The sequence below is a fragment of the Amblyraja radiata genome, chromosome 9 (genome assembly GCF_010909765.2).
Source record: "Amblyraja radiata isolate CabotCenter1 chromosome 9, sAmbRad1.1.pri, whole genome shotgun sequence".
In the NCBI taxonomy this organism is placed as follows: Eukaryota; Metazoa; Chordata; class Chondrichthyes; order Rajiformes; family Rajidae; genus Amblyraja; species Amblyraja radiata.
In genome coordinates, this window is record NC_045964.1 from 58,416,509 (window position 1) to 58,444,086 (window position 27,578).

The 27,578-nt window shown below is 48.8% G+C and overlaps 1 protein-coding gene across 1 annotated transcript; it reads right to left on the minus strand.

Annotated features, from left to right (window-relative positions):
- Positions 1–623: 623 nt before the first annotated feature.
- Positions 624–19,778, minus strand: psmc1 (proteasome 26S subunit, ATPase 1). Its single transcript, XM_033027548.1, has 11 exons — positions 19,693–19,778; positions 16,811–16,864; positions 15,314–15,410; positions 13,190–13,314; positions 11,782–11,967; positions 9,810–9,938; positions 8,424–8,520; positions 6,389–6,578; positions 5,736–5,887; positions 2,799–2,953; positions 624–944 (listed from the first exon to the last, which is right to left on the minus strand). Exons 1-11 carry the CDS (start codon positions 19,693–19,695, stop codon positions 810–812), a joined length of 1,323 nt encoding a protein of 440 aa, XP_032883439.1. The 5' UTR covers positions 19,696–19,778; the 3' UTR covers positions 624–809.
- Between the last annotated feature and the right edge of the window lie 7,800 nt (positions 19,779–27,578).

Genomic DNA, 27,578 nt, shown 5'->3' on the forward strand with positions numbered 1-27,578 from the left:
TACAGCGCGGAAACAGGCCCCTTGGTGCACCGAAGGCAGACACAAAATGCTGGAGTAAATCTGCGGGTGAGGCAGCATCTCTGGAAGGAAGGAATGGGTGATGTTTTGGGTCGAGACCCTTGTGCGGGGATCGCTGGTGGGTGCGGACTCGTGGGTCGAAGGGCCTGTTTTCGGAAGGGTCTCGACCAGAAACGTCACCGAGTCCATGCCAACCAGCGATCCCCGAGCGCTAACGCGCACACACACACACACACACGACAATTTACAATTTTACCAAGCCAATTACCCTACAAACCTGTACGTCTTTATAGTGTGAGGACGCCAGAGATCCCGGAGAAAAGCCACACAGATCACGGGGAGAACGTACACAAACTTCAAAAAGACAAGCATCCGAGGTAGGGATTGAACCTGGGTCGACCTGAAACGTCACCTATCCATGTTCTCCAGAGATGCTGCCTGACCCGCTGAGTTACTCCAGCACGTTGATCAGCACCTGCAGTTCATTGTTTCCGCAGGGACTTACCTACCGTGGGTTAACCCCAAATTGACCATCGAAAAGAAAAGAGCATCTCATCAAAGCACAACCGTCCCAGTAGCTGACAGGAACCGACGCAGTTCATTGCAAAACAGGTAGGGTTTATATTTTATTTATTAAGATAGGACTTACAGGGAGGAAGGGCTCCTGTTGGAGTGATGAAGCAAGCCAGACAAAACAAACACCCTGAATGCGAATGTCCGTCACCTGACTCCCGCAGCCGAGAGCTTTCTCCAGAGGTGACGTGGCAAGGTTTGTGCGAGGAACAGTTAGGTTAAAGGTACAGACCCTCGGGAGTGCCCTCCTGCTTCTTGTACAAGACGTTCTCCTTTGACTTCTTGAAGTCTTCGTTAGTCACCTTCATCCTTCGCTCACGTAGGGCCATCAGACCGGCCTCCGTACAGATGGCCTGGAACAAGGAGAGGGCCCAGGTTAATCCAGACTCGCCGCCTTACCAAACCTCTCTGTCATTGAACACGCCCGCGCACATGACAGCGGGCTGGCACCGTGGTAGAGCCGCGGCCTCGCTTGCACCAGACACCCTGGCTTGATCTCCACCTCGGGTGCTGTCTGTGCGGAGTGTGCACGTTTTCCCTGTGACCGCCTGCTTTTTCTCCGGATGCTCCGGTTTCGTAAGTTCAATAGACAACAGACAATAGGTGCAGGAGTAGGCCAATCGGCCCTTCGAGCCAGCACCGCCATTCAATACGGAGTACTGATTGGGGATGATCAGCCATGATCACATTGAATGGCGGTGCTGGCTCGAAGGGCCGAATGGCCTACTCCTGCACCTATTGTCTATTGATCATGAGTGATAGGAGCAGAATTAGGCTGTTCGGCCCATCAAGTCAACTCTACCATTCAATCATGGCTGATCTATCTCTCCCTCTCGACCCCATTCTCCTGGCTTCACCCTATTATCCCCGACACCCGCACTAACCAAGGATCTGTCTATCTCTGCTTTAAAAATATCCATGGAATTGGCCTTCGCAGCCTTCTGTTTCCTCCCGCATCCCAAAGACGTGCGCGGTTGTAGATTATTTGGCCTCTGTAAATTGTCCTCAGCGGATGGGAAAGTGGGATAACATAGAACTAGTGTGAACGGCTGATCGATGGTCGGCGTGGACTCGGTGGGCTGATGTTATATGTTTAAATCAATCTTTATACGTTGGAGAGCAGGAGGCTAAGGGGTGATCTTACGAAGGAGTGTAGTAAGGTCATGAGGGGGAATAGATAGAATGAATGATCAGAGAAGGAAGACCCAGGGAAGGAGAATCAAGAACCAGAGGATATAGGTTGATGGTGAGAGGGGAAAGAGTTAATATGAACCTGAGCGATAACTTGGCCACACCTTGGTGGGTGTGTGTATGGAACAAGCTGACAGAGGAGGTAGCTGAGGCAGGTCCTATAATAACTTTGAAAAAACAATTGGACAAGTACGCGGATAGGAGAGAATGTGGGCAAGTAGGACTCCTGTAGATGGGACATCTTGGTCACTGCTGGCAAGTTGGGGTTCCACACTATATGCCTCTGATCATACGTTCTAGGAGCAAATTGTCACGTGTACCGAGGTACAGTGAAAAGCTTTTTGTTGCGTGCTAACCAGTCAGCAGAAAGACAATACATGATTACAATCAATCCATTTACAGTGTATTAAACAATAGGCAATAGGTGCAGGAGTAGGCCATTCGGCCCTTCGAGGCAGCAACGCCATTCAATGTGATCATAGCTGATCATCCCCAATCAGTACCCCGTTCCTGCCTTCTCCCCATATCCCCTGACTCCGCTATCTCTAAGAGCCCTATCTAGCTCTCTCTTGAAAGTATCCAGAGAACCGGCCTCCACCATCCTCTGAGGCAGAGAATTCCACAGACTCACAACTCTCTGTGAGTAAAAGTGTTTCCTCGTCTCCGTTCTAAATGGCTTACCCCTTATTCTTATTGATACATGATAAGAGAATAATGATTAGTGCAAGGTAAAGGCAGCAAAGTCTGATCAAGGATAGTCCGAGGGACATCAGAGAGGTAGATGGTAGTTCAGCACTGCTCTCTGGTTGAGGCAGGAATGAGGCCATTCAGCCTGTCAAGTCTACTCCGCCATTCACTCATGGCTGATCCATTGTTCCCTCAACACCTGACACCCGCACTAATCCAGAATCTCTCAAATCTGGGTTTTAAAGATATCCATATGATCATCTCCTGCACCCAGGAGTCAGTGTAGCTCGTGGCATGGAGTGACAAACAGGACCAGGTTCTCCACTCACCTTGATGTCTGCCCCAGAGAGGTCATCTTTGGCCAGGATCAGTTCATCCAGGCTCACATCCACCGCCACCGTCATTCTGCTCGTGTGGATCTGGAAGATTCGCCGCTTGGTCTTCTCATCCGGGAGAGGGAATTCAATCTTACGATCGATCCTGCCTGCAAGGACAGGAAACAAGAGGAGAGATCTGTGTTGGCGCAGCAGTAGAGTTGCTGTCTCGCAGCGCCGGAGACCCGGGTTCGATCCAGACTACGGGCGCTGTCTGTACGGAGTTTGTGCGTTCTCCTCGTGACCTGCGGTGGGTTTTCCCCGAGATCTTCGGTTTCCTCCCACACTCCAAAGACGTGCGGGTTTGTAGGTAAATTGGCTTGGTGTAAATGTAAACACAATTGTCCCTAGTGTGTGTAGGATAGTGTTCGTATGCGGGGATCGCCGGTCGGCGCGGACTCGGTGGGCCGAAGGGCCTGTATCCGCGCTGTATCTCTGAACTAAACTAAACTAAACCTCAGTGCTCCGTGTGATAAGTATTTTGGGTCCGCAATAACGTTGTCGGAAAGTAACCCAGCAGCCAAATGACACCAGTCAAGGGAAAATTGACGCAGAATGCTGGAGTAACTCAGCATTTCTGGAGGGAAGGAATGGGTGACGTTTCGGGCCGAGACCCTTCTTCAGACTGAGAGTCGGGGGAGCGGGAAACTCGAGATATGGAAGGGTGAAAATGACAGATCAAAGCAGACGATGTACAAGGCAATGTAGATTAGATCATTGTTGGCTGAGGGGAAGTCGACAAGGAGGCATACGAAGAGTAAAATTAGTCAGGAGGGCAGCGAAACTAGTCGGAAAACTAGGGTAGGGGAGGGACCGAGAGAGGGAGGGAGAGATAATGAGAGAGGAAGAGAGAGGGAGAGAAAGAGAAAGAGAAAGAGAGAGAGAGAGAGAGAGAGAGAGAGAGAGAGAGAGAGAGAGGAAAAGAGAAAGAGAGAGGAAAAGAGAAAGAGAGAGGGAGAAAAGAAGAGGGGGAGAGCAAGGATAACGAAGTTAGAGAAATCAATATTCATACTGCTGGGTTGTAAAACAGGCCGGGGAACACATCTGTCAGCATATGTAGTACAGTGCAGCACAGGAACAGACCCTTCGGCCCACAATGTCATGCTAAACATAATGGATGGCTGAAGAAGGGTCTCGACCCGGAAACGTCAACCCATTCTTTCTCTCCAGGGATGCTGCCTGACCTGCTGAGTTACTCCAGCGTTTTGTGTCTATCAGGGTTGGAACATAACTGGATGGAGGCGATGGCTCTGTGACCAACAACTGCCTCTGGGACTGGCAAGTGGAGCTGAAACCTGGCAGCTTTTGCGTTAGACTCAGTGGGCGCTTAATTGGGAATTGTACCAATGCATGCCAATAATATTACTGTTGTGTATGCAAAAAAAGATCTCACTGTACCTTTGTATACATTATAATAAAAGGTGGATCATTGAGCAAGAGAAACTAGACGTAAGAAACAGCCGACACAAAATGCTGGAGTAACTCAGCGGGTGAGGCAGCATCTATGGAGAAGGAATGGGTGACACTTTGGGTCTCACCCGCTGAGTTACTCCAGCAGTTTGCATCCACCTTTGATTTTATCCGGCATCTGCAGTTCTTTCTTCCACATAAGAAACTGCTGATGCTGGTTTACAGAAATAAAAACCCCACAAAAATGCCGGAGTAACTCGGCGGGTCAGAAAGTTCTCTAGAGAACATGGAGAGGCGACGTTTGGGTCAGGACCCTTCTTTGGACGGATTATAATAAGCTGTCAAGGGAAATATGAAGTGCTGGGAGACAAAGTGGGGCCCTAGTGAGACCACACCTGGAGTATTATGTGTAGACTAAAATGCTGGAGAAACTCAGCGTGTGAGGCAGCATCTATGGAGCGAAGGAAATAGGCAACGTTTCGGGTCGAGACCCTTCTACAGACCCGAAACGTTGCCTATTTCGTTCCATAGATGTTTCTCCAGCATTTTTGTCTACCTTCGATTTTCCAGCATCTGCAGTTCCTTCTTGCGCAATATGAAGTGCTGCTCCTCCAATTTGTGTTTGGCATCACTGTGACCCAAAACGTCACCCATTCCTTCTCTCCAGAGATGCCGCCTGACCCGCTGAGTTACTCCAGCTTGTTGTGTCCGTCTGGAGTGATAGGTGGATACAGGTGGTGGGCGGGGGTTTGACCGGCAGATGGGTGGATGCCCCACACCAGCGCCATTTGCCCAGGAGGTACAAAGCAACAGGGTGAGGCTCAGGTATTGCCCCAGTGTTGGTGCAGGCAATAACAGAGCACTCCCTCTCAAGCCACCATCGAGGGGCGACGGTTATGGGGAGAAGGCAGGAAAATGGGATTAGGAGGCAGAGATCAGCCATGATTAAATTGCACACTAGACTCGATGAGCCGACTGGCCTAATTCTACTCCAATAACTTGTGAACGAGCGGCCAGTCTCTGACCAACTAACCAGGCGGAAAACTGCGGAAATCTATCGAGTCTGAACATGGTCACGTTCCCGTTGAACAATGTCCAACAAAGGTCGGCACACTGCCGCAGCGGTAGAGTTGCTGACATCCAGCGCTAGAGACCCGGGTTCGATCCTGACTATGGGTGGTGTCTATACGGAGTTTGTTCATTCTCCCTGTGAACTGCGTGGGTTTTCTCTGAGATCTCCGGTTTCTTCCCACACTCCAAAGTAGTTCTGGTTTGTAGGTTAATTGGCTTGGGTGTAAATTGTCCCGTGTGTGTGGGATAGTGTCAATGTGCGGGGATCGCTAGTCGGCGCGGACTCGGTGGACCGAAGGGCCCGTTTCCGCCCTGTATCCCGAAACTAAATACACCTATGATTTGTCTTCCATGACTAGAGGCTTTGCGGAGCAGACTAGCGAGCAGTTTCCAGTGTAGGTGAGAGCTGACCTGGTCTGATGAGAGCGGGGTCCAGGGTTTCTATCCTGTTTGTGGCCATGATCACTTTCACGTCACCCCGTGAGTCGAAGCCGTCCAGCTGGTTGAGAAGCTCCAGCATGGTGCGCTGGATCTCACGCTCACCACCAGAGTTAGAATCGTACCTGGGAACGGAGCACAAGTTCACAATGGGGCTGGCTTTACACACAGTATGGTGCCACTCCATACACAGTCTATCCACACACACACACACACACAGCAAGCGCGGTGCCACTCCGTACAGTCTATACACACAAGCGCACACAGCAAGCGCAGTGCCACACCATAGTCGATCCAGCCACACATACACACAGAGCTAGTGCGGTGCCACAGATCACCGGTTTCCTCCCCCACTCCAGAGACGTGCCGGCCTGTAGGTTAATCGGCTTCAGTGAAAATTGTCCCTAGTGTGTGGGATAGTGTTAGTGTTGGGGCAATCGCTGGTGTTTCCGCGCTGTATCTCTAAAGTCTACAGTGCACTCAATGAGGAACAGGAGTGGGCGTTGATCAGGGGCCGGGGATGGCGGCGTTTGTCAGCGGTGCAGCTGACAGCCACGGTGCTGCAGGGCGACCGTTTCCGCGCTGCGTCTGTACAGCGTGATGGCAGTGGGCGGCCGCGTGCTGACCTCTTGGTGCCGATGGCGTCGATCTCGTCGATGAAGACGATGGAGGGCGCATGCTCCTCGGCCACGCGGAACAGCTCCCGCACCAGCTTAGGGCCGTCGCCCAGGTACTTCTGGATCAGCTCCGAGCCCACCACCCGCAGGAAGGTCGCAGACGTCTGGTTCGCCACCGCCTTCGCCAGCAGAGTTTTACCTGCTCGCCATTAAACAAGAGGCTTGTGTTAGCAAACTGTGCGGTGCAGTGTGGATCATAGAACACAGTACAGTGGAATGAGTGTGGGTAAACGTCTGAAGAAGGGTCTCGACCCGAAACAGTTACAGCACAGGAATAGGCCCTTCGGCCCGCAACGATTGTGCTGACAATTATGCCAGGTTAAGATGGCACCTGGATGTGAACTGCTGGAGTAACTCAGCGGGACAGGCAGCATCTCTGGAGAGAAGGAATGGGTGACGTTTCGGGTCGAGAGCCTTCAAGGCTCTCGATCCGAAACGTCACCCATTCCTTCTCTTCAGAGATGCTGCCTGCGCCGCTGAGTTACTCCAGCATTTTGTGTCTATCTACAGTGGAATGAATATTGATTTGTCCAACTTCAAATAACCTTTGCATCCCCTCTCTCGCTATCCCTCCCCCACCCACATCGCACTAGCTTCAGTCAACTTGTTGAGTCTCATTGTCTGGAACCCGTTTTCACCCAGCCCACAGCTGACAATGGCCTGTTTCCTTTATCGGCACGGACCCGGTGGGCCGAAGGGCCTATTTCCATGCTATCCCTCTGCTCCCTGGCTGTTCCGTGTGCTAGCGCAGGGGCCCCACACTGTACACCGAGTGGGCCAACTGGCAGAGTAGGCTCCCTCTAGCCCCTCACACGTCCTACACTCTCGCCAGCTGAACCAGTAGTAACATCGCCCAGTCCATCACAAACCACACTCCCCACCACTGACTCCATCTACACTTCACGCTGCCTCAGAAAAGCAGTCAATATCATCAAAGACTTATCCCACCCCGGTCATTCCTTTTTTCTCCCCGTTCCCGTCCGGCTGAAGGTACAGAAGCTTGACAGCGTGCACCACCAGACTCAGGAACAGCTTTTCCCCCTCTGTTATCAGGCTTGTGAACGGTCCTTCCATAAGCTAGGGTACTGTCCGATTCACCTCTACCCCATTGCGGACATTGGACTTTGTCTGTGGAACTGATGCGCTACGATGCTGAGAACTATATTCTGCACTCTGTATCTTCCACTTTGCTCTACTGATTGTACGTGAAGAAGTGTGAAGAAGGGTCCCAAGCCGAAAAATCAACTATCCATGTCCTCCAGGTGCTGCCTGACCCACTGAGGTACTCCAGCATATAGTTTCCTTTTACGTAACGCAGCATCTGCCGTTCCTTGTTTCTAGTCGACAATGGACAATAGGTGCAGGAGTAGGCCATTCGGCCCTTCGAGTCAGCACCGCCATTCAATGTGATCATGGCTGATCATCCACAATCAGTACCCTGTTCCTGTCTTCTCCCCATAATCCGCTATCTTTAAGAGCCCTATCTAGCTCTCTCTTGAAAGCATCCAGAGAACCGGCCTCCGCCGCCCTCTGAGGCAGAGAATTCCACAGACTCACCACTCTCTGTGTGAAAAAGAGTTTCCTCGTCTCCGTTCCAAATGGCTTACCCCTTATTCTTAGAATTTAAGAAGGAACTGCAGATGCTGGAAAATCGAAGGTAGACAAAAGTGCTGGAGTAACTCAGCGGGTGCAGCAGCATCTATGGAGCGAAGGAAATAGGCAACGTTTCGGGCCCTTAGCTCCATAGATGCTGCTGCACCCGCTGAGTTACTCCAGCACTTTTGTCTACCCTTATTCTTAGTACTTGGGTTTCACTTGATTCTATTGATGTATGATATTATCTGATCTGTTTGGATGGCACGCAAAACAAAACATTTCACTGTACCTTGGTACGCGTGACATAAATAATCCCAAAGCTAAATTGAAGAGGAGATTCGGGAAGTTGATTGAGGAAAGCAGCATTGCTGACAGAGTTGACACCTACCTGTACCAGGCGCGCCGTACAGAATGACTCCTTTCGGAGGTTTAATGCCCATTTCTTCGTAATATTCGGGGTGGGTGAGGGGGAGCTCCACTGATTCCTGCAGGATATACAAACATGATGAGAGAACGGAAGGATAGACATGCTATTACGTGTTGCTCTTCACCCCGTCCCCACCCCAACCTTTCACAACATCCCACAGCACGGTGGGGCAGCGGTAGAGTTGCTGCTCACAGCGCCAGTAGATCCGGGTTCCATCCCGACTATGGGCGCTGTCTGTACCGAGTTTGTACGTTCTCCCAGTGACCTGCGTGGGTTTTCTCCGGGTGCTCTGGTTTACTCCCACACTCCAAAGACGTGTAGGTTTGCAGGTTAAGTGGCTTCTGTTAATTGTAAATTGACCTCAGTAGGACAATAGGAGCAAAGAGGACCTTCTGCAGTTGTACAGGGCCCTAGTGAGACCACACCTGGAGTATTGTGTGCAGTTTTGGTCCCCTAATTTGAGGAGGGACATTCTTGCTATTGAGGGAGTGCAGCGTAGGTTCGCAAGGTTAATTCCCGGGATGGCGGGACTGTTATCTGCTGAGAGAATGGAGCAGCTGGGCTTGTACACTCTGGAGTTTAGAAGGATGAGAGGGTACCTCATTGAAACTTATAAGATTGTTAAGGGCTTGGACACGCTAGAGGCAGGAAACATGTTCCTGATGTTGGGGGAGTCCAGAACCAGGGGCCACACAGTTTAAGAATAAGGAGTAAGCCATTTAGAACGGAGACGAGGAAACACTTTTTCTCACAGAGCTTGGTGAGTCTGTGGAATTCTCTGCCTCAGAGGGCGGTGGAGGCAGGTTCTCTGGATACTTTCAAGAGAGAGCTAGATAGGGCTCTTAAAAATAGCGTGGTCAGGGGATATGAGGAGAAGGCAGGAACGGGATACTGATTGGGGATGATCAGCCATGATCACATTGAATGGCGGTGCTGGCTCGAAGGGCCGAATGGCCTACTCCTGCACCTATTGTCTATTGTCAGTGTGCAGGGAAGATAGACTTCTTCTTCTTGCGTGTGGAGTGCACAACCTAAAGTTGTAGGACAACTTGTTCTATTTGATCTTATTTTATTGTGCACTCCGGGTTGATTGCATTCGTCGAAACAGGAAAAACATGAAGGTTGCTATTTTCCACCCCGAAGATAGACTCAAAGTGCTGGAGTAACTCTGCAGGTCGGGGAAAAAAAGGACAGGGTGACGTTTATGGCTGGAGCCCTCCTTCATACCCTCGTGTGTAGGATAGTGCGGGCCTGGTGGGCTGAAGGGTCATCTCTCTAAAGCCTGCTGGATTGAAGTGTGGAGCTGCTGCAGGAGTGACAGAGTTGACGTGTGTCGCCAGCCCCCACCTTGATTTCCTGGATCTGGTTGTCCAGGCCGCCGATGTCAGCGTACGTCTCCTGCGGAGCCTTCTCCACTTTCATCACAGTCACCAGCGGGTCCGTGTCGTCCGTCAGCACTCCGATCACAGCGTGGACCTGGGGCCAAGGCAATGTACAACCCGTCACTTTGTTTTTCCGTCTTAACAATGGACTTTATTCACTCATTGCATTTTACAGAGGGTACAAAAGTCACGACATCAAGCGATCACTATAATAAAATATCGGCATCTTTATCTAGAATGAGCCCGACCCCCCACCCCGCGGTGACCAGCGTTCACAGAAGGCCTCTAGAGTCCCCGTGGACACTGTGTGTTCCCTCTCCAGGGACAGGGACGAACGTAGGGCCCGGAAGAGGGGCAGGCAGCCGACTCCGGTGTGACCATCGACCGCCCGCTGCCTGGACCCGCGAATGGCCACCTTGGCCAGGCCCTGGAACAGATCGAGCATCACTAACATCTAAACAAAGTCTCTTCTCCCATCTCTCGGGAACAACAAGGACTTGGCCCACTGCGCGACTCTCCTAGCTTTCACGCATATCATTGTCATAGAGTGATAAAGCATGGAAACAGGCCCTTCAGCCCAACATTGCCCACACCCACAAACATGTCCCTTCTACACTAGTCCCACCCACCCGCATTTGGCCCATATCCTTCTAAAACTATCCTAACCGTGTAACTGTCTAAATGTTTCGTAAATGTTGCGATAGTCCCAGCCTTAGCTACCTCCTCTGGCAGCTCGTTCCATACACCCACCCCCGTTTGTGTGAAAAAGTTACCCTTCAGGTTCCTATTAAATCTTCCCTCTCCTTCAAACCTATGTCAATAGACAATAGACAACAGGTGCAGGAGTAGGCTATTCGGCCCTTCGAACCAGCACCGCCATTCAATGTGATCATGGCTGATCATCCCCAATCAGTACCCCGTTCCTGCCTTCTCCCCATATCCCCTGACTCCGCTATCTTTAAGAGCCCTATCTAGCTCTCTCTTGAAAGTATCCAGAGAACCGGCCTCCACCGCCCTCTGAGGCAGAGAATTCCACAGACTCACAACTCTCTGTGTGAAAAGGTGTTTCCTCGTCTCCGTTCAAAATGGCTTAACCCTTATTCTTAACTGTGTCCTCTGGTCCTCGATTCCCCTACTCTGGGCAAGAGACTCTGTGCGTCTACCTGACACCTGTCAACCAGGTGCCTTAATGGAGAAGAACTGATCTGGCGACAAATACAGGAACAAATACCAAACTGTTCTGATTTCTTCTCCATCTTTTTTTACATCAGCGCAGCTGCCAGGATTAAATAAGGATCGGGCAGCATCTCAGCGAGACAGCATGCATCTCTGGAGAGCAGGGATGGATGATGTTTTGGGTCGAAAACCCTTCTTCTGAAGAAGGGTCTCCACCTGGGACGACACCCATTCCTTCCCTCCAGAGAGGCTGCCTGTCCTGCTGAGTTACTCCATCATTTTGCGTCTATCTTCAGTAGAAACCAGCCTCTGCAGTGGTTCAATAGACAATAGACACTAGGTGCAGGAGTAGGCCATTCGGCCCTTCGAGCCAGCACCGCCATTCAATGTAATCATGGCTGATCATCCCCGTTCCTGCCTTCTCCCCATATCCCCTGACTCCGCTATTTTTAAGAGCCCAATCTAGCTCTCTCTTGAAAGCATCCAGAGAACCTGCCTCCACGGCCCTCTGAGGCAGAGAATTCCACAGACTCACCACTCTCTGTGAGAAAACGTGTTTCCTCGTCTCTGTTCTAAATGGCTTACCCCTTATTCTTAAACTGTGTGGCCCCTGGTTCTAGACTCCCCCAACATCAGGAACATGTTTCCTGCCTCTAGCGTGTCCAAGCCCTTAATAATCTTATATGTTTCTTCCTGCACATGGAATAAAGATCACCCGGCTTCAAGTGGACTCGTCTGCAAGGCGCCGACTGTCCCCTGACCTTGTGGTTGAGCAGGACGGAGCAGCCGGGCTCCAGCAGGTCCTTGTCCACGAAGGACAAGATGCTGACGTAATGCTCGGAGCCCACGGACGTGGAGACGATGGCGTGGTTGTCGTCGATGATTTCCTCCAGGGTGCCGACTGACATCGGTGTCCCTCTCAGGTCGTCCACCTTGGACCGCTCCTCCTGTCAGTGGCAGAGATAACAACAGCGTCACGATCAACACACACCACTTTATTGGCACCTGCACCGACGTACAGTGAAAAGCCCTTGCAGTGTGCTAACCAATACATGATTATAATCAAAGGTAGACATAAAATGCTGGAGGAACTCAGCGGGTGAGGCAGCATCTCTGGAGAGAAGGAATGGGCGACGTTTTGGGTTGAGACCCTTGGACAATAGGTGCAGGAGTAGGCCACTCGGCCCTTCGAGCCAGCACCGCCATTCAATGTGATCATGGCTGATCATCCCCAATCAGTACCCCGTTCCTGCATTCCCCCCATATCCCCTGACTCCGCTATCTTTAAGAGCCCTATCTACCACTCTCTTGAAAGTATCCAGAGAACCGTTCTCCACCACCCTCTGAGGCAGAGAATTCCACAGACTCACCACTCTCTGTGAGAAAAGGTGTTTCCTCGTCTCCGTTCCAAATGGCTTACCCCTTATTCTTAAACTGTGGTCCCTGGTTTTGGACTGCCCCAACATCGGGAACATGTTTCCTGCCTCTAACGTGTCCAAACCCTTAATAATCACATATGTTTCAATAACAAGTAACTCCTTAGGTCAGGCACCATCTCTGGAGGACATGGATAGGTGACGTTTCGGGTCTGGACCCTCCTTCAGACTGATTGTAGTGGAGGGGGAGAAAGCTGGAAGAGAGGCGTTTGGTTTAGTTTATGGTCACGTTCACCGAGGTACAGTGAAAAGCTTTGGGGCCGGGACTGAACTCCAGCCACAGCAGCTTCGTCCGCCCTGAATTGTGGGGCTTGAATCGGCCCGTTCGTGAGGCCTTTCATCGCCCGGCGGGGGGTTTCAACATCGGGAGCATCGATGCAGCAGTTTGATTTGAAGCCGCGCCGGACGCCGAAAGGCCCTGCGAATGGGCCGATTCAGTCCTTAGAAAGCGTCTGATAAAGTTCGGATTACAAAACATGGGGCGGGGGATTGTCTCAAAGCAAGGAGGGGACGTGTGTCCCGTCCCCCCCCTAGCATTTCCGCCCATGCAGAAGGATGGGGATGAACGGGAGACAAAGGGGTGACAGATACTGGAGAGAAGAATCAGACAGAAACAGCGACAGACGCCACGTAGTCACATGGAATCAGGGTGGGGGTAAATACTGTCACGTGTAAAACCCCTCCAGTGCAGCGGCAACGCTGCCTCATCCCTTGGCCGTCCTCCAGCACTAACCTCTTGTTTCTCTTCCAGCGGTTTCATCTGTTCCTGATTTCTGATGAACTCCTCTTCCATTAAGAGGTAGTCTTTTATCCGCTCCTGTTTCAGCAGTTTCAGACGGCACTGCGTGTGAGGGGTTACTGTCAACACACAGAGGAAAGAGGGCAAATTATTTTAGAAACATAGACAATAGGTGCAGGAGTAGACCATTCGGCCCTTCGATGTGATCACGGCTGATCATCTCAAATTAGTACACCGTTCCTGCTTTTTCCCCCATATCCCTCGATTCCGTTAGCCCCAAGAGCTAAGTATAACTCTCTCTTGAAAACTTAGTATTTTTAATTTCGAGATACAGAGGCTCTTTGGCGATGTAAGGCAGCAGTAAATCTACCGTTGCACCACCACGCCGTCTAGGGCAGTGTGGGGGCCTATTCTTAGGGCAGACGGACACAGAGGCTTAGGGCAGACGGACACAGAGGTTACTGATGATGCTTTGTTAATGCACATACTGGAATCAATTAAAATATGTCATTATAACTTGAAGTGCTTAGATTTGTTTAGTTTGGATTCAAGATGGCGGCAATGGACGCAGGCAAAGAGCAGCGCTGGTGAGTGGGCTGGGGTTCACCTCCCACACCCTCAGAGGCACGGAGGCCGAGCGGTGTCCAGGGGGAGGTGAGGGGATGGCGTGATCGTGGATCGAGGCGCCTGAACTGCCCCGTCCAAGGTGGACGACCCGAGAGGGACCCCGATGTCGGTCGGCACGATGGAGGAAATCATCGACGACAACCGTGGGCTCCGAGCGTTACGTCGGCTTCTGATCCTTCGTGGACAAGGACCTGCCGGAGCCCGGCTGCTCCGTCCTGCTCAACCAGAGGGGGGGGATCTTATAGAAACATATAAAATTATAAAAGGACTGGACAAGCTAGATGCAGGAAAAATGTTCCCAATGTTGGGCGAGTCCAGAACCAGGGGCCACAGTCTTAGAATAAAGGGGAGGTCATTTAAGACTGAGGTGAGAAAACACATTTTCACCCAGAGAGTTGTGAATTTGTGGAATTCCCTGCCACAGAGGGCAGTGGAGGCCAAGTCACTGGATGGGTTTAAGAGAGATTTAGATAGAGCTCTAGGGGCTAGTGGAGTCAAGGGATATGGGGAGAAGGCAGGCACGGGTTATTGATTGGGGACGATCAGCCATGATCACAATGAATGGCGGTGCTGGCTCGAAGGGCTGAATGGCCTCCTCCTGCACCTATTTTCTATGTTTCTATGTAACCACGAGGTTAGGACCTAGAGGACCGGGGGGGGGCTGAGATACTGGTCCACCAAGGCGGCTTTGGAAGTCGACCATGGGAACGGGTCTGCCGGGCCGGAGTTCCAGAGCCCCGGCAGCAGGGGGCAAATTCCACCCGCCGATTGGTAGTGGGAGTCCCTCACCCGGCCGAGGCGCCACATTTTCGGGGGCGACTTCCAGAGGGTGGGTGGGGGGGGGGGAGGTTTCAAGCGAGCTCTCGGAATTTTGTCCGGATTAAAGGAGGTGCCGGACTGCCAGTTGCCGGAAAATCGGTGGTGGACCGGGTACGATGTATGAAGTTGAATAGCCTGAGATAGGGCAGTTGCAGCACAGGAATAGGCCCTTCGGCCCGCAATGATTGTGCTGACAATTATGCCAGGTTAAGATGGCACCTGGATAAGAAATGCTGGAGTAACTCGGCGGGACAGGAAGGAATGGGTGACATTTCGGCCCACAATGTCCGTGCTGAACATAGTCACACAGCGTGGAAACAGACCCTTCGGCCCACTATGTCCATGCTGAATATGAACATAGAACAGTATAGCAGAGGAAGCAGCGCATAGACTCCGTACTGAGGTGAGAGCACAAAGAACATAGAACAGGACATGCCCTTCGGCCCACAATGTCCGTGCTGAAGATAGACACAAAATGCTGGAGTAACTCAGCGGGTCAGGCAGCATCACTGGAGAGAAGGAATGGGTGACGTTTCGACCCGAAACGTCACCCATTCCTTCTCTCCAGAGATGCCGCCTGTCCCGCTGAGTCACCCCAGCATTTTGCATCTATCTTTGGTGTCAACCAACATCTGCAGTTCACTTCCTGCACATCCGGATATGAAACCTTACCCAGGGGCAACTTGCTGGCAGCATCTGGTCCTTTCGTTTTCTTCTTCTTCTTCCCCACTCTGGTCGGCACGGGTGGCTCGTATTTCTTCTTCTTATCCTTTCAAAAGCAAAGGGATTATCTTTAGACGTCTGCATGCGGATTCCATGCCCCTGCCTTGCCAAAGCGAATGGCATGTCAGCCTTCATAACAAGAGGAGTTGAGTATAGGCGCAAAGAGGTCCTTCTGCAGTTGTACAGGGCCCTAATGAGACCACACCTGGAGTATTGTGTGCAGTTTTGGTCTTAAAACCTGAGCAAGGACATTCTTGCTATTGAGGGAGTGCAGCGTAGGTTCACCAGGCTAATTCCCGGGATGGTGGGACTGTCATATTTTGATAGATTGGAGCGGCTGGGCTTGTATACTCTGGAATTTAGGATGAGGGAATCTTATTGAAACATATAAGATTGTTAAGGGTTTGGATACATTAGAGGCAGGAAACATGTTCCCAATGTTGGGGGATTCCAGAACCAGGGGCCACAGTATAAGAATAAGGGGCAAGCCATTTAGAACGGAGATGAGGAAAATCTTTTACACACAGAGAGTTGTGAGTGTGTGGAATTGTCTGCCTCAGAGGGCGGTGGAGGCTGGTTCTCTGGATGCTTTCAAGAGAGAGCTAGATAGAGCTCTTAAAGACAGCAGAGTTAAGGGATATGGAGAGAAGGCAGGAACGGGGTACTGATTGCGGATGATCAGTCATTATCGCTCATGATCACGTTGAGTGGCGGTGCTGGCTCGAAGGGCCGAATGGCCGACTCCTGCACCTATTGTCTATTGTCAGATTCAAACCCCCTGCTCCGGCAACACCCTGTGGGCCGGCATGTTTTCATTCTGGCCCCACTCGTTTGTCGTGAAGTGCCCCGTATGTTTAACAGAACAGGTCTGTGGTTCAATTGTATGATATGAGCGCTTAAGATGTTACATCAATGGCCACCATGATTGAATTAATGAATGAATAAGTTTATTGGCCAAGTATGTACACATACAAGGACTTTGCCTTGGTGCTCCGCTCGCAAGTAACAACACGACATGCAGTAAATCATTAAGATTAAAACATTAAACATTAAGAATAAAACATTATTGATTAAACATGTGAATGAAATAAAATACCAGAGCAAATGGAGGCTTCGGACTTTTGGTTATTGAGTAGAGCTACTACTCGTGGAAAAAATATGTTTTTATGTCTGGCTCTGGTGGCTTTGACAGTCCGGAGTTGCCTTCCAGAGGGAAGTGATTCAAAGAGTTTGTGGCCAGGGTGAATCTTACCAGCTGGCTTCTAGGCCTCAACAGTGCACTCTCGTAAATTTGTCCGGATTAAAGGACGTGCCGGACCACCACTTGCCGGAAAATTGGTGGTGGATCTGTACAACGTATGGTTGAACAGCCTGAGATAGCACAGGCATTGGCCCTTCGGCCCACAATGATTTGCCGAACATGACGCCAAGTTAAGTAACACTCACCTTGTCATCCTTCTTGCCACCACCGGCTCCGTGACCACCACTTTGACTCTGACCCTAAGGGGGCAAGAACAGACAGTCACCACTTCAGCTGGATAACGTAACAGAGTTTAGACACAAAATGCTGGTGTAACTCAGCGGCTCAGACAGCGTAGGTTCACGAGGTTAATTCCCGGGACGGCGGGACTGTCATATGTTGATAGAATGGAGCGGCTGGGCTTGTACACTCTGGAATTTAGAAGGATGAGAGGAGATCTTATTGAAACATATAAGATTATTAAGGGTTTGGACACGCTAGAGGCAGGAAACATGTACCCGATGTGGGGGGAGTCCAGAACCAGGGGCCACAGTTTAAGAATAAGGGGTAAGCCATTTAGAACGGAGATGAGGAAACACTTTTTCACACAGAGGGTCTGTGGAATTCTCTGCCTCAGAAGGCAGTGGAGGCTAATTCTCTGGATACTTTCAAGAGAGTTGGATAGGGCTCTTAAAGATAGCGGAGTCAGGGGATATGGGGAGAAGGCAGGAACAGGGTACTGATTGTGGATGATCAGCCATGATCACAGTGAATGGCGGTGCCGGCTCGAAGGGCCGAATGGCCTACTCCTGTACCTATTGCCTATTGTTAAAAGAAATAGGTGACGTTTCGGCTCGAGACCCTTCTTCAGACTAAGAGTCAGGGGAAAGGGAGACGAGGGATACACACGGTGATGTAGAGAGATATATAACAAATGAATGAAAGATATGCAAAAAAACATAACAGAGTGTCTGATCAGCCACTATCTAGTTGAGGAAGGGAATCGAAGGTGTATAAAATCATGGGAGGAATAGATCGAGATTTAAGATCATGAGGGGAATAGATGGAGTAGATGCACAGAGTCTTTAACCCAGAGTAGGGGAATCGAGAACCAGAGGACATAGGTTTAAGGTGAGTGGGGAAAAATTTAATAGGAACCTGAAGGGTAACTTTTTTTTTTACACAAAGGGTGTATGGAACAATCTGCCGAGGAGGTAGTTGAAGCAGGTACTATCTGTACATTTAAGAAACATTAAGACAGGTACATGGATAGGAAAAGTTTTGAGGGATTTGGGCCAAACGCAGGCAGGTGGAACTAGTGTAGATGAGACATGTTGGTCAGCGTGGGCAAGTTGGGCCGAAGGGCCTGTTTGCACAATGTATGACTCTGGAATAGATTCCACCTTTTCCTACATCCCTGACCTGTTACTAGCCCAGGCAATACAACTCTCCTCCTTCTAGCAGCACCATGGGCAACACGTGAATAAAGAGATCTGTAACCCATGTCTACACACACACAGCCGTCTGTGAGTCAAGTAAGTCACATTTATTATATGGCACATTTAAAAAAACAACTCTTGTTGGCCAAAGTGCTTTACATTTGTTATAAGAATAGTATAAACAAACAAACTACATACGTATATACATATAACCCTCACTCAGTGGACGTCAGGAAAGGCTTGGGAGTATAGATAAGATTTTAGTCTTGACTTAAAAGGAGTCGATGGAGGGGACACACATCTATATTCAGTAGACAAGAGGAATATTAACGTTAAGGAAACAATTTTCATCTGTGTGGATACGGCTCATAGATTGCCTTCTGTGAGATAGAAATTGGACCAAAGGACTGGTTCTCTTTTCAGTAACAAGACCTGCTTCCTCCCATCCAAATGATTTTCTGGCTCTTTCCCAAACAAAGAACCATAGAAGCTTATGAACAGTACAACACAGGAAGAGGCCCTTCAGCCCACAATGTCTGTTCCCATGACATGATGCCATCTCTTACCTAACTGCACATAATCCATATCCCTCCATTCCCCACACCTTCTCACTCTCTATCACTCCCCCTCTCTATTGCTCTCACTCCCCCCCTCTGCCCCTCATTTTCTCCCCCTCCCCACAATCCCTCTCTCCCCTCACTATACCTTCCTCTCGCTTTGTTTTTTTCTCTCTCTCCCTCCTTCCCCTTTTTATCTTTCCCCACCCTCTGTCCCTTCCCTCCCCTTCACCCTCACATTTCACCCTTTATCTATCTCTTTCTCTCTATCTCTGTCTCTCTCTCCCTCTCTATCTCTGTCTCCCTCTCTATCTCTCTATCTATCTCTCTATCTCTCTCTATATATCTCTATCTCTCTCTCTCTATCAATTCAATTCAATTCAAAAACTTTATTGGCATGATAAAAAAAACATTGTTATATTGCCAAAGTATAAACCATGACATACATGTTTAAAATGCATAAGTATAAATACAAGTATACAGTGCATGGATAGATATGTCCCTGTACATAAACTCGCAATAGGCCTCTAGCCCTTTATTGATTGCTACACGTTCTTGCAGCTGTAAGCAGTACAACACAATAGCAATAGCGAAGAAGGGTTTCGGCCCGAAACGTCGCCTATTTCCTTCGCTCCATAGATGCTGCTGCACCCGCTGAGTTTCTCCAGCAATTTTGAGTACCTTAGCAATAGCAAAGGACTGGCCGTACACCTACCACCCTCTGATTGAAACAATTCCTGGGCTTAAATTAGATTTACAACAAACGTCGACCCTTCGGCTATCCAGATTATTTTCTGGTGTCATTACATAGTCAAGTCAAGCACTTTTATCTCTCTCTATTTCTCTCTCACTCTCTATCTCTCTATCCCGGTGTGTGTGGGGGGGGGGGGGGGGGGGAAGGGCCGATGAGTTGACAGAACCGTCGCTCCGCCTCAGCCCGGCCCGTCTCCCAGCCCCGAGCGGCTCCTCTTCCCTACCCCTTCCTCCTTTCCCCTTCCTTTTCCCTTCCTTCCCCTTCTCTCCCCTCCCCTCTCCCCTCAACCCCCTCTCTCTCTCTCCCTCTCCCTCTCCTCTCTCCCCTCACACACTCACCATCTCCTCCTGTCTTCCCCGGCGCTCACTAAACTCGTCACGCCGAACCGGCGGCTGCAGCGCCCCCTACAGTGGGAGGACCAGACTCACCGGCGCCCCCTGTGGTGGGAGGACCAAACTCACTGGCGCCCCCTGTGGTGGGAGGACCAAACTCACTGGCGCCCCCTGTGGTGGGAGGACCAAACTCACTGGCGCCCCCTGTGATGGGAGGACCAGACTCACTGGCGCCCCCTACAGTGGTGGGAGGACCAGACTCACTGGCGCCCCCTGTGGTGGGAGGACCAGACTCACCGGTGCCCCCTGCGGTGGGAGTACCAGACTCACTGGCGCCCCCTACAGTGGGAGGAACAGACTCACCGGCGCCCCCTGCAGTGGGAAGACTGGCCATACACCTACCACCCTCTGATTGAAAAAGTTGCCCCTCAGGTTATTAAATCTTTCCCCTCTCACTTTCAACTTTTATTCTCTGATTGTTGATTCCCCAACTCTCATTTTTTTTAAATGCGTGTTTTAACCCTATGTCTATCTTTACTCTCTTTACTCTCAAGCCTTTCTTGACGTCCTCTGAGGGAGGGCTATATGTATGTATTTATGTATGTACTTAATCTATGAACCAATATTATACAATATACAACGTTAGTACCTCCACCAATGTAAAGCACTTTGGTCAACAAGAGTTGTTTTTTAAATGTGCTGTAGAAATAAAAGTGACTTGACTTGACTTGACTATGTAATGACATAGGATAGCCGAAGGGTCGACGTTTGTTGTAAATCTAATTTAAGGCCAGGAATTGTTTTTGACTGAACCTGTAAATTAATTCTGCCAAACCTCAAAGCCGAATGTCTTAGCCAGCACGGTGGCGCAGCGGTAGAGTTGCTGCCTCACCGCGCCAGAGAGCCGGGTTCCATCCTGACCACGGGTGCTGTCCGTGTGGAGTTTGCACGTTCTCCCCGTGACCACGTGGGTTTTCTCCGGGTGCTCCGGTTTCCTCCCATGTCGTGTGGAACTGCAGGGTAATTGGTTTCTGTAAATTGCCTCTGTGTGGAAGGAGTGGATGAGAAAGCAGGATAACATAGAACTAGTGTGAACAAGAGATGGATGGTCAGCATGGACTTGTTGGGCCAAAGGTCCTGTTTCCATGCTGTATCTTTCACTCCGCCTACAGTGTATTGTGTTCAGTTCTGGGCACCATTTTATAGGGAAGATGTCGTGAATCTGGAAAGGGCACAGAGAAGATTTACGAGGATGTTGCCAGGTCTAGAGGGTGTGAGCTATAGGCAGAGGTTGAGTAGGCTGAGTCTCTATTCCATGGAGCGCAGGAGGATGAGGGGAGATCTTATAGAGGTGTATCAAATCATGAGAAGAATAGATTGAGTAGATGCACTGAGTCCCTTGCCCAGGGTAGGGGAATTGAGAACCAGAGGACATAGGTTTAAAGTGAGGGGAGAAAGATTTAATAGGAACCTGATGAGTAACTTTTTAGTACAAACCATGGTTGGTGTATGGAACGAGCTGCCAGAGGAAGTAGTTGAAGCTGGGACTATACCAATGTTTAAGAAGCGTTTAGACAGGTACATGGATTGGACAGGTAGAGAGGGATATGGGTCAAATGCAGGTCAGTGGGACATGTTGTTCAGTGAGGGAAAGTTGGGCCAAAGGGCCTGTATCCACGCTGCTATGACTCTATGACTATGACTCCAATCTTTGCAACACACACAGAGGCCAGCAGGGGGCAGATGACCACCACTTACCAACAAACGTTCGACCAAGAGTGTGTAAGAAGGAACTGCAGATGCTGGTTTGCACCGGAGATAGACACAAAATGCTAGAGTAACTCAGCGGGACTGGCAGCATCTCTGGAGAGAAGGAATAGGTGAGTCAAGAAGTCTGCAGAAGGGTCTCGACTCGGACTGTCATATGCTGAGAGAATGGAGCAGCTGGGATTGTACACTCTGGAGTTTAGAAGGATGAGAGGGTTTCTCATTGAAACATATAAGATTGTTAAGGGCTTATTTTATTTATTTTTTAATTATTTATTTCGAACAGAATAAAAGAATAAAAAGCAAGTGTGAAACAGCATACAAAAAAAAACCAAAACAAAAATATTTATAAAGTGTCATAAACAATATCTACAAATAAATGAAATCATATGTGTCCGAAAAGGAGCAGGAAGAAGCCAAAGCTTATTAATTCCCACCCCTTATTCAACTGCTTGTAATTATCTTATACAAATTTAGCAGCTATATGTACACCATATGTACACCAGCCACTATATGTACACCAAATTATTTACATTTGAACATACAAAAAAGAAAAAAAGAAAAAGAAAAGAAAAAACCCCCATATATTATATAGTATCTTAGTCACATTTACAACCCATCACTCTATAATCACCCTTCCCAATACAATCAGTATAACAAATATCCCACTCACAATCACCTATCCTCATCCCAATATCCTTTTAAACAAGTTTTGTACATCTTTTTAAATTGAATTATGCTTGTGCTAAGTTTTATCTCCTGTTCCAGACCATTCCACAAATTCACACCACAGATTGCTATGCACATACTTTTAAGAGTTGTTCTGACATTGAGTTTTTTTAAATTATGTTCCCAAATTATACCCACCCTGTCTTTCCATAAACAGTTTTTGTATATTTCTTGGAAGTAAATTATTTCTTGCTTTGTACATGATTTGCGCAGTCTTAAATTTAACCAGATCAGTGAACTTCAGTGTATGTGACCTTAAGAATAATAAATTGGTATGTTCAAGATATGCAACGTTATTGATAATTCTTATTGCTCTTTTTTGTAATATGCATAACGGCTGTAGGTTGGTTTTGTAGGTGTTTCCCCATATCTCCACACAGTAACTCAGATATGGCAATATGAGTGTATTATACAGAGTATGTAATGATTTGTGGTCCAGAATGTGTCTTGACTTTCCCAATATTGCTATAGACTTTGCCAGTTTTGCTTTGACGTGGTTTATATGTGGTTTCCAGCAGATTTTGTGGTCTAAGATCACACCAAGAAATTTATTTTCATATACTCGTTCTATACTTATGTTATCTATTTTCAATTGTACTTGAGGGTTTGTTTTATGTTTTCCAAATAACATAATCTTTGTTTTGCTTAAATTTAGAGACAATTTGTTTTAATTTATTCATTTCTGATGTGGTGACTTCCAAAAGCTGCTTCAAATTGTCACCGGAACAAAAAATATTCGTATCATCGGCAAATAAAATCAATTTCAGTATATTTGATACTCTGCCTATGTCGTTAATGTATATTATGAAAAACTTTGGACCTAGCACAGACCCTTGGACACACTAGAGGCAGGAAACATGTTCCTGATGTTGGGGGAGTCCAGAACCAGGGGCCACAGTTTAAGAATAAGGAGTAAGCCATTTAGAACGGAGACGAGGAAACACTTTTTCTCACAGAGAGTGGTGAGTCTGTGAAATTCTCTGCCTCTGAGGGCGGTGGAGGCAGGTTCTCTGGATGCTTTCAAGAGAGAGCTAGATAGGGCTCTTACAGATAGTGGAATCAGGGGACTGCTCGGTTGTAATCACGTATAGTCTTTCCGCTGACTGCATATCATGCAACAAGAGCTAGATAGAGCTCTTAAAGATAGCCGAGTCAGGGGATATGGGGAGAAGGCAGGAACGGGGTACTGAATGTGGATGATCAGCCATGATCACATTGAATGGCGGTGCTGGCTCGAAGGGCCGAATGGCCTACTCCTGCACCTATTGTCTATTGTCTATTGAAACGTCACACATTCCTTCTCTCCAGAGATGCTGCCTGTCCCGCTGACTTACTCCAGCATTTTGAATGAATGAATTAATAAAAGTTTATTGGCCAAGTATTCACATACAAGGAATTTGCCTTGATGCTCTGCCCGCAAGTGACAACATGACATACAGTGACAGTTAGGAATGACACATAAAACATGAATACTGAAACATTATCGTGTCTATCTTCAACGTTAGACCAAGAGTTGCTCTAATTCTGAGCCATTACACGACACTTTGCTGCACATCCAATGTTGTGATTTCAATGCAAATGTTCCCAAAGGACTGTTGGCCAACATGTTATTTGTCTCCAATAAGCAGTCGATGGATTGTGACCAGAACTGATCCTATTTCGCCATGGTAAACACCTACCCAAGGCAGTGTCACAGTGTTTCCGAGGTCAGCAAAGAGTTGCTTTCTAATCTTATACTTTGTTAGTTAATAAAATAAAGCTTCACAGAAGGAACATCCATAGAACTATTGTAGTGCAGCACAAGTGCAGGCCCTTCAGCCCACGATGCCTGTGCTAACTTGGGTTGCCAACTGTCCCGTATTAGCCAGGACCTTGTCCCGTATTTGACTGCTACTTCTCGGGTCGAGGGGACTGTTGGGTCGGAGCGCCGCGTCCGGCCCCGCCTCACCCGTCCCGACGTAGTGCAGCCCATGGAGTGCAGCAGCAGCAGCAGCAGCAGCGCCTCGCTCGTGGCCCCGTCGGTCGGCAGCCCGGCCAGCTGTCCGACCTTCGGACCTTCGCTTACCGCCGACACCACCACCCCTCCTTCTCATGGCCGATCGTCAGTTCATGAGTTGGATGGGGCGCCGGACTTTGCGCGGCCCGGGTCAAAACTCCTCAGCTGGCCCGCCGGCTGGGCTTCGGGCCAAGTCATCATTCACCCAGCCACGGCTGAGTCGGACAACAAATTGCCGTGGTGAATTCGTCCCGTATTTTGACCTTTTGTCCCTTATTTGGGAGTGAGAATGTTGACGACCCTAGTGTTGACCATGTCGACCTATGTTACTCCACAAGCCAAAGTTTGGCACCACTTGCCCATGCCGACCACCATGTCCCCTCTAAACTAGCCCCATTTGCCTGCATTTGACCCATATCCCTCTAAAGCTGCCCTATATGGCAACTCAACCATCCTCTCTCCAACTAGAATGCAGCCCTGAACTATCATCTACCTCATTGGAGACCCTCGGGCTTTAATCGGACTTGACTGGACCTTATCTTGCATTAAACACTGTTCCCTTTATCCTGTATCTGTACAATGTGGACTGCTCGGTTGTAATCACATATAGTCTTTCCGCTGACTGCATATCATGCAACAAGAGCTAGATAGAGCTCTTAAAGATAGCAGAGTCAGGGGATATGGGGAGAAGGCAGGAACGGGGTACTGAATGTGGATGATCAGCCATGATCACATTGAATGGCGGTGCTGGCTCGAAGGGCCGAATGGCCTACTCCTGCACCTATTGTCTATTGTCTATTGAAACGTCACACATTCCTTCTCTCCAGAGATGCTGCCTGTCCCGCTGACTTACTCCAGCATTTTGAATGAATGAATTAATAAAAGTTTATTGGCCAAGTATTCACATACAAGGAATTTGCCTTGGTGCTCTGCCCGCAAGTGACAACATGACATACAATGACAGTTAGGAATGACACATAAAACATGAATACTGAAACATTATCGTGTCTATCTTCAACGTTAGACCAAGAGTTGCTCTAATTCTGAGCCATTACACGACACTTTGCTGCACATCCAATGTTGTGATTCCAATGCAAATGTTCCCAAAGGACTGTTGGCCAACATGTTATTTGTCTCCAATAAGCAGTCGATGGATTGTGACCAGAACTGATCCTATTTCGCCATGGTAACCACCTACCCAAGGCAGTGTCACAGTGTTTCCGAGGTCAGCAAAGAGTTGCTTTCTAATCTTATACTTTGTTAGTTAATAAAATAAAGCTTCACAGAAGGAACATCCATAGAACTATTGTAGTGCAGCACAAGTGCAGGCCCTTCAGCCCACGATGCCTGTGCTAACTTGGGTTGCCAACTGTCCCGTATTAGCCGGGACCTTATCCCGTATTTGACTGCTACTACTCGGGTCGAGGGGACTGTTGGGTCGGAGCGCCGCGTCCGGCCCCGCCTCACCCGTCCCGACGTAGTGCAGCCCATGGAGTGCAGCAGCAGCAGCAGCAGCAGCGCCTCGCTCGTGGCCCCGTCGGTCGGCAGCCCGGCCAGCTGTCCGACCTTCGGACCTTCGCTTACCGCCGACACCACCACCACCCCTCCTTCTCATGGCCGATCATCAGTTCATGAGTTGGATGGGGCGCCGGACTTTGCACGGCCCGGGTCAAAACTCCTCAGCTGGCCCGCCGGCTGGGCTTCGGGCCAAGTCATCATTCACCCAGCCACGGCCGAGTCGGACAACAAATTGCCGTGGTGAATTCGTCCCGTATTTTGACCTTTTGCCCCTTATTTGGGAGTGAGAATGTTGACGACCCTAGTGTCGACCATGTCGACCTATGTTACTCCACAAGCCAAAGTTTGGCACCACTTGCCCATGCCGACCACCATGTCCCCTCTAAACTAGCCCCATTTGCCTGCATTTGACCCATATCCCTGGTCAGGTGTGATAGAATTGGAGGGGCAAGAGGTGGAGGTGCTGCATTGCTTATCAGGGAAGATATTACAGCAGTGCTTTGGCAGGATAGATTAGAGGGCTCGTCTAGGGAGGCTATTTGGGTGGAACTGAGAAATGGGAAAGGGGTAGCAACACTTATAGGGGTGTATTATAGACCGCCAAATGGGGAGCGAGAATTGGAAGAGCAAATATGTAAGGAGATTGCAGATATTAGTAGTAAGCACAAGGTAGTGATTGTGGGAGATTTCAATTTTCCACACATAGACTGGGAAACACATTCTGTAAATGGGCTGGATGGGTTGGAGTTTGTAAAATGTGTGCAGGATAGTTTTTTGCAGCAATACATAGAAGTACCTACTAGAGAAGGGGCGGTGCTGGACCTCCTGTTAGGAAATGAGACGGGTCAGGTGGCAGAGGTATGCGTTGGGGAACAGTTCGGGACCAGTGATCACAATACCATTAGTTTCAATATAATTATGGAGAGGGTCAGAACTGGACCTAGGGTTGAGATTTTTGATTGGAGAAAGGCTAACTTTGAGGAGATGCGAAAGGATTTAAAAGGAGTAAATTGGGACTTTTTGTTTTATGGGAAAGATGTGGAAGAGAAATGGAGTACATTTAAAGGTGAAATTTTAAGAGTACAGAATCTTTATGTCCCTGTTCGGTTGAAAGGAAATAGTAAAAATCGGAAAGAGCCATGGTTTTCAAGGGAAATTGGACACTTGGTTCGGAAAAAGAGGGAGATCTACAATAATTATAGGCAGCATGGAGTAAATGAGGTGCTTGAGGAGTATAAAGAATGTAAAAAGAATCTTAAGAAAGAAATTAGAAAAGCTAAAAGATATGAGGTTGCTTTGGCAAGTAAGGTGAAAGTAAACCCAAAGGGTTTCTACAGCTATATTAATAGCAAAAGGATAACGAGGGATAAAATTGGTCCATTAGAGAGTCAGAGTGGACAGCTATCTGCAGAGCCAAAAGAGATGGGGGAGATATTGAACAATTTCTTTCTTCGGTATTCACCAAGGAGAAGGATATTGAATTATGTGAGGTAAGGGAAACAAGTAGAGTAGCTATGGAAACTATGAGATTCAAAGAAGAGGAAGTACTGACACTTTTGAGAAATATAAAAGTGGATAAGTCTCCAGGTCCGGACAGGATATTCCCTAGGACATTGAGGGAAGTTAGTGTAGAAATAGCAGGGGCTATGACAGAAATATTTCAAATGTCATTAGAAACGGGAATAGTGCCGGAGGATTGGCGTACTGCGCATGTTGTTCCATTGTTTAAAAAGGGGTCTAAGAGTAAACCTAGCAATTATAGACCTGTTAGTTTGACGTCAGTGGTGGGCAAATTAATGGAAAGGATACTTAGAGATAATATATATAAGCATCTGGATAAACAGGGTCTGATTAGGAACAGTCAACATGGATTTGTGCCTGG

Coding starts and splice junctions, on each gene's coding strand:
- psmc1 (XM_033027548.1), bottom strand. Junction 5,888..6,388: donor GACGCCATCGGCACCAAGAG/GTCAGCACGCGG, acceptor CTCCGTTCCCAG/GTACGATTCTAACTCTGGTG. Junction 2,954..5,735: donor CCCCGCTCTCATCAGACCAG/GTCAGCTCTCAC, acceptor CTGTCCTTGCAG/GCAGGATCGATCGTAAGATT.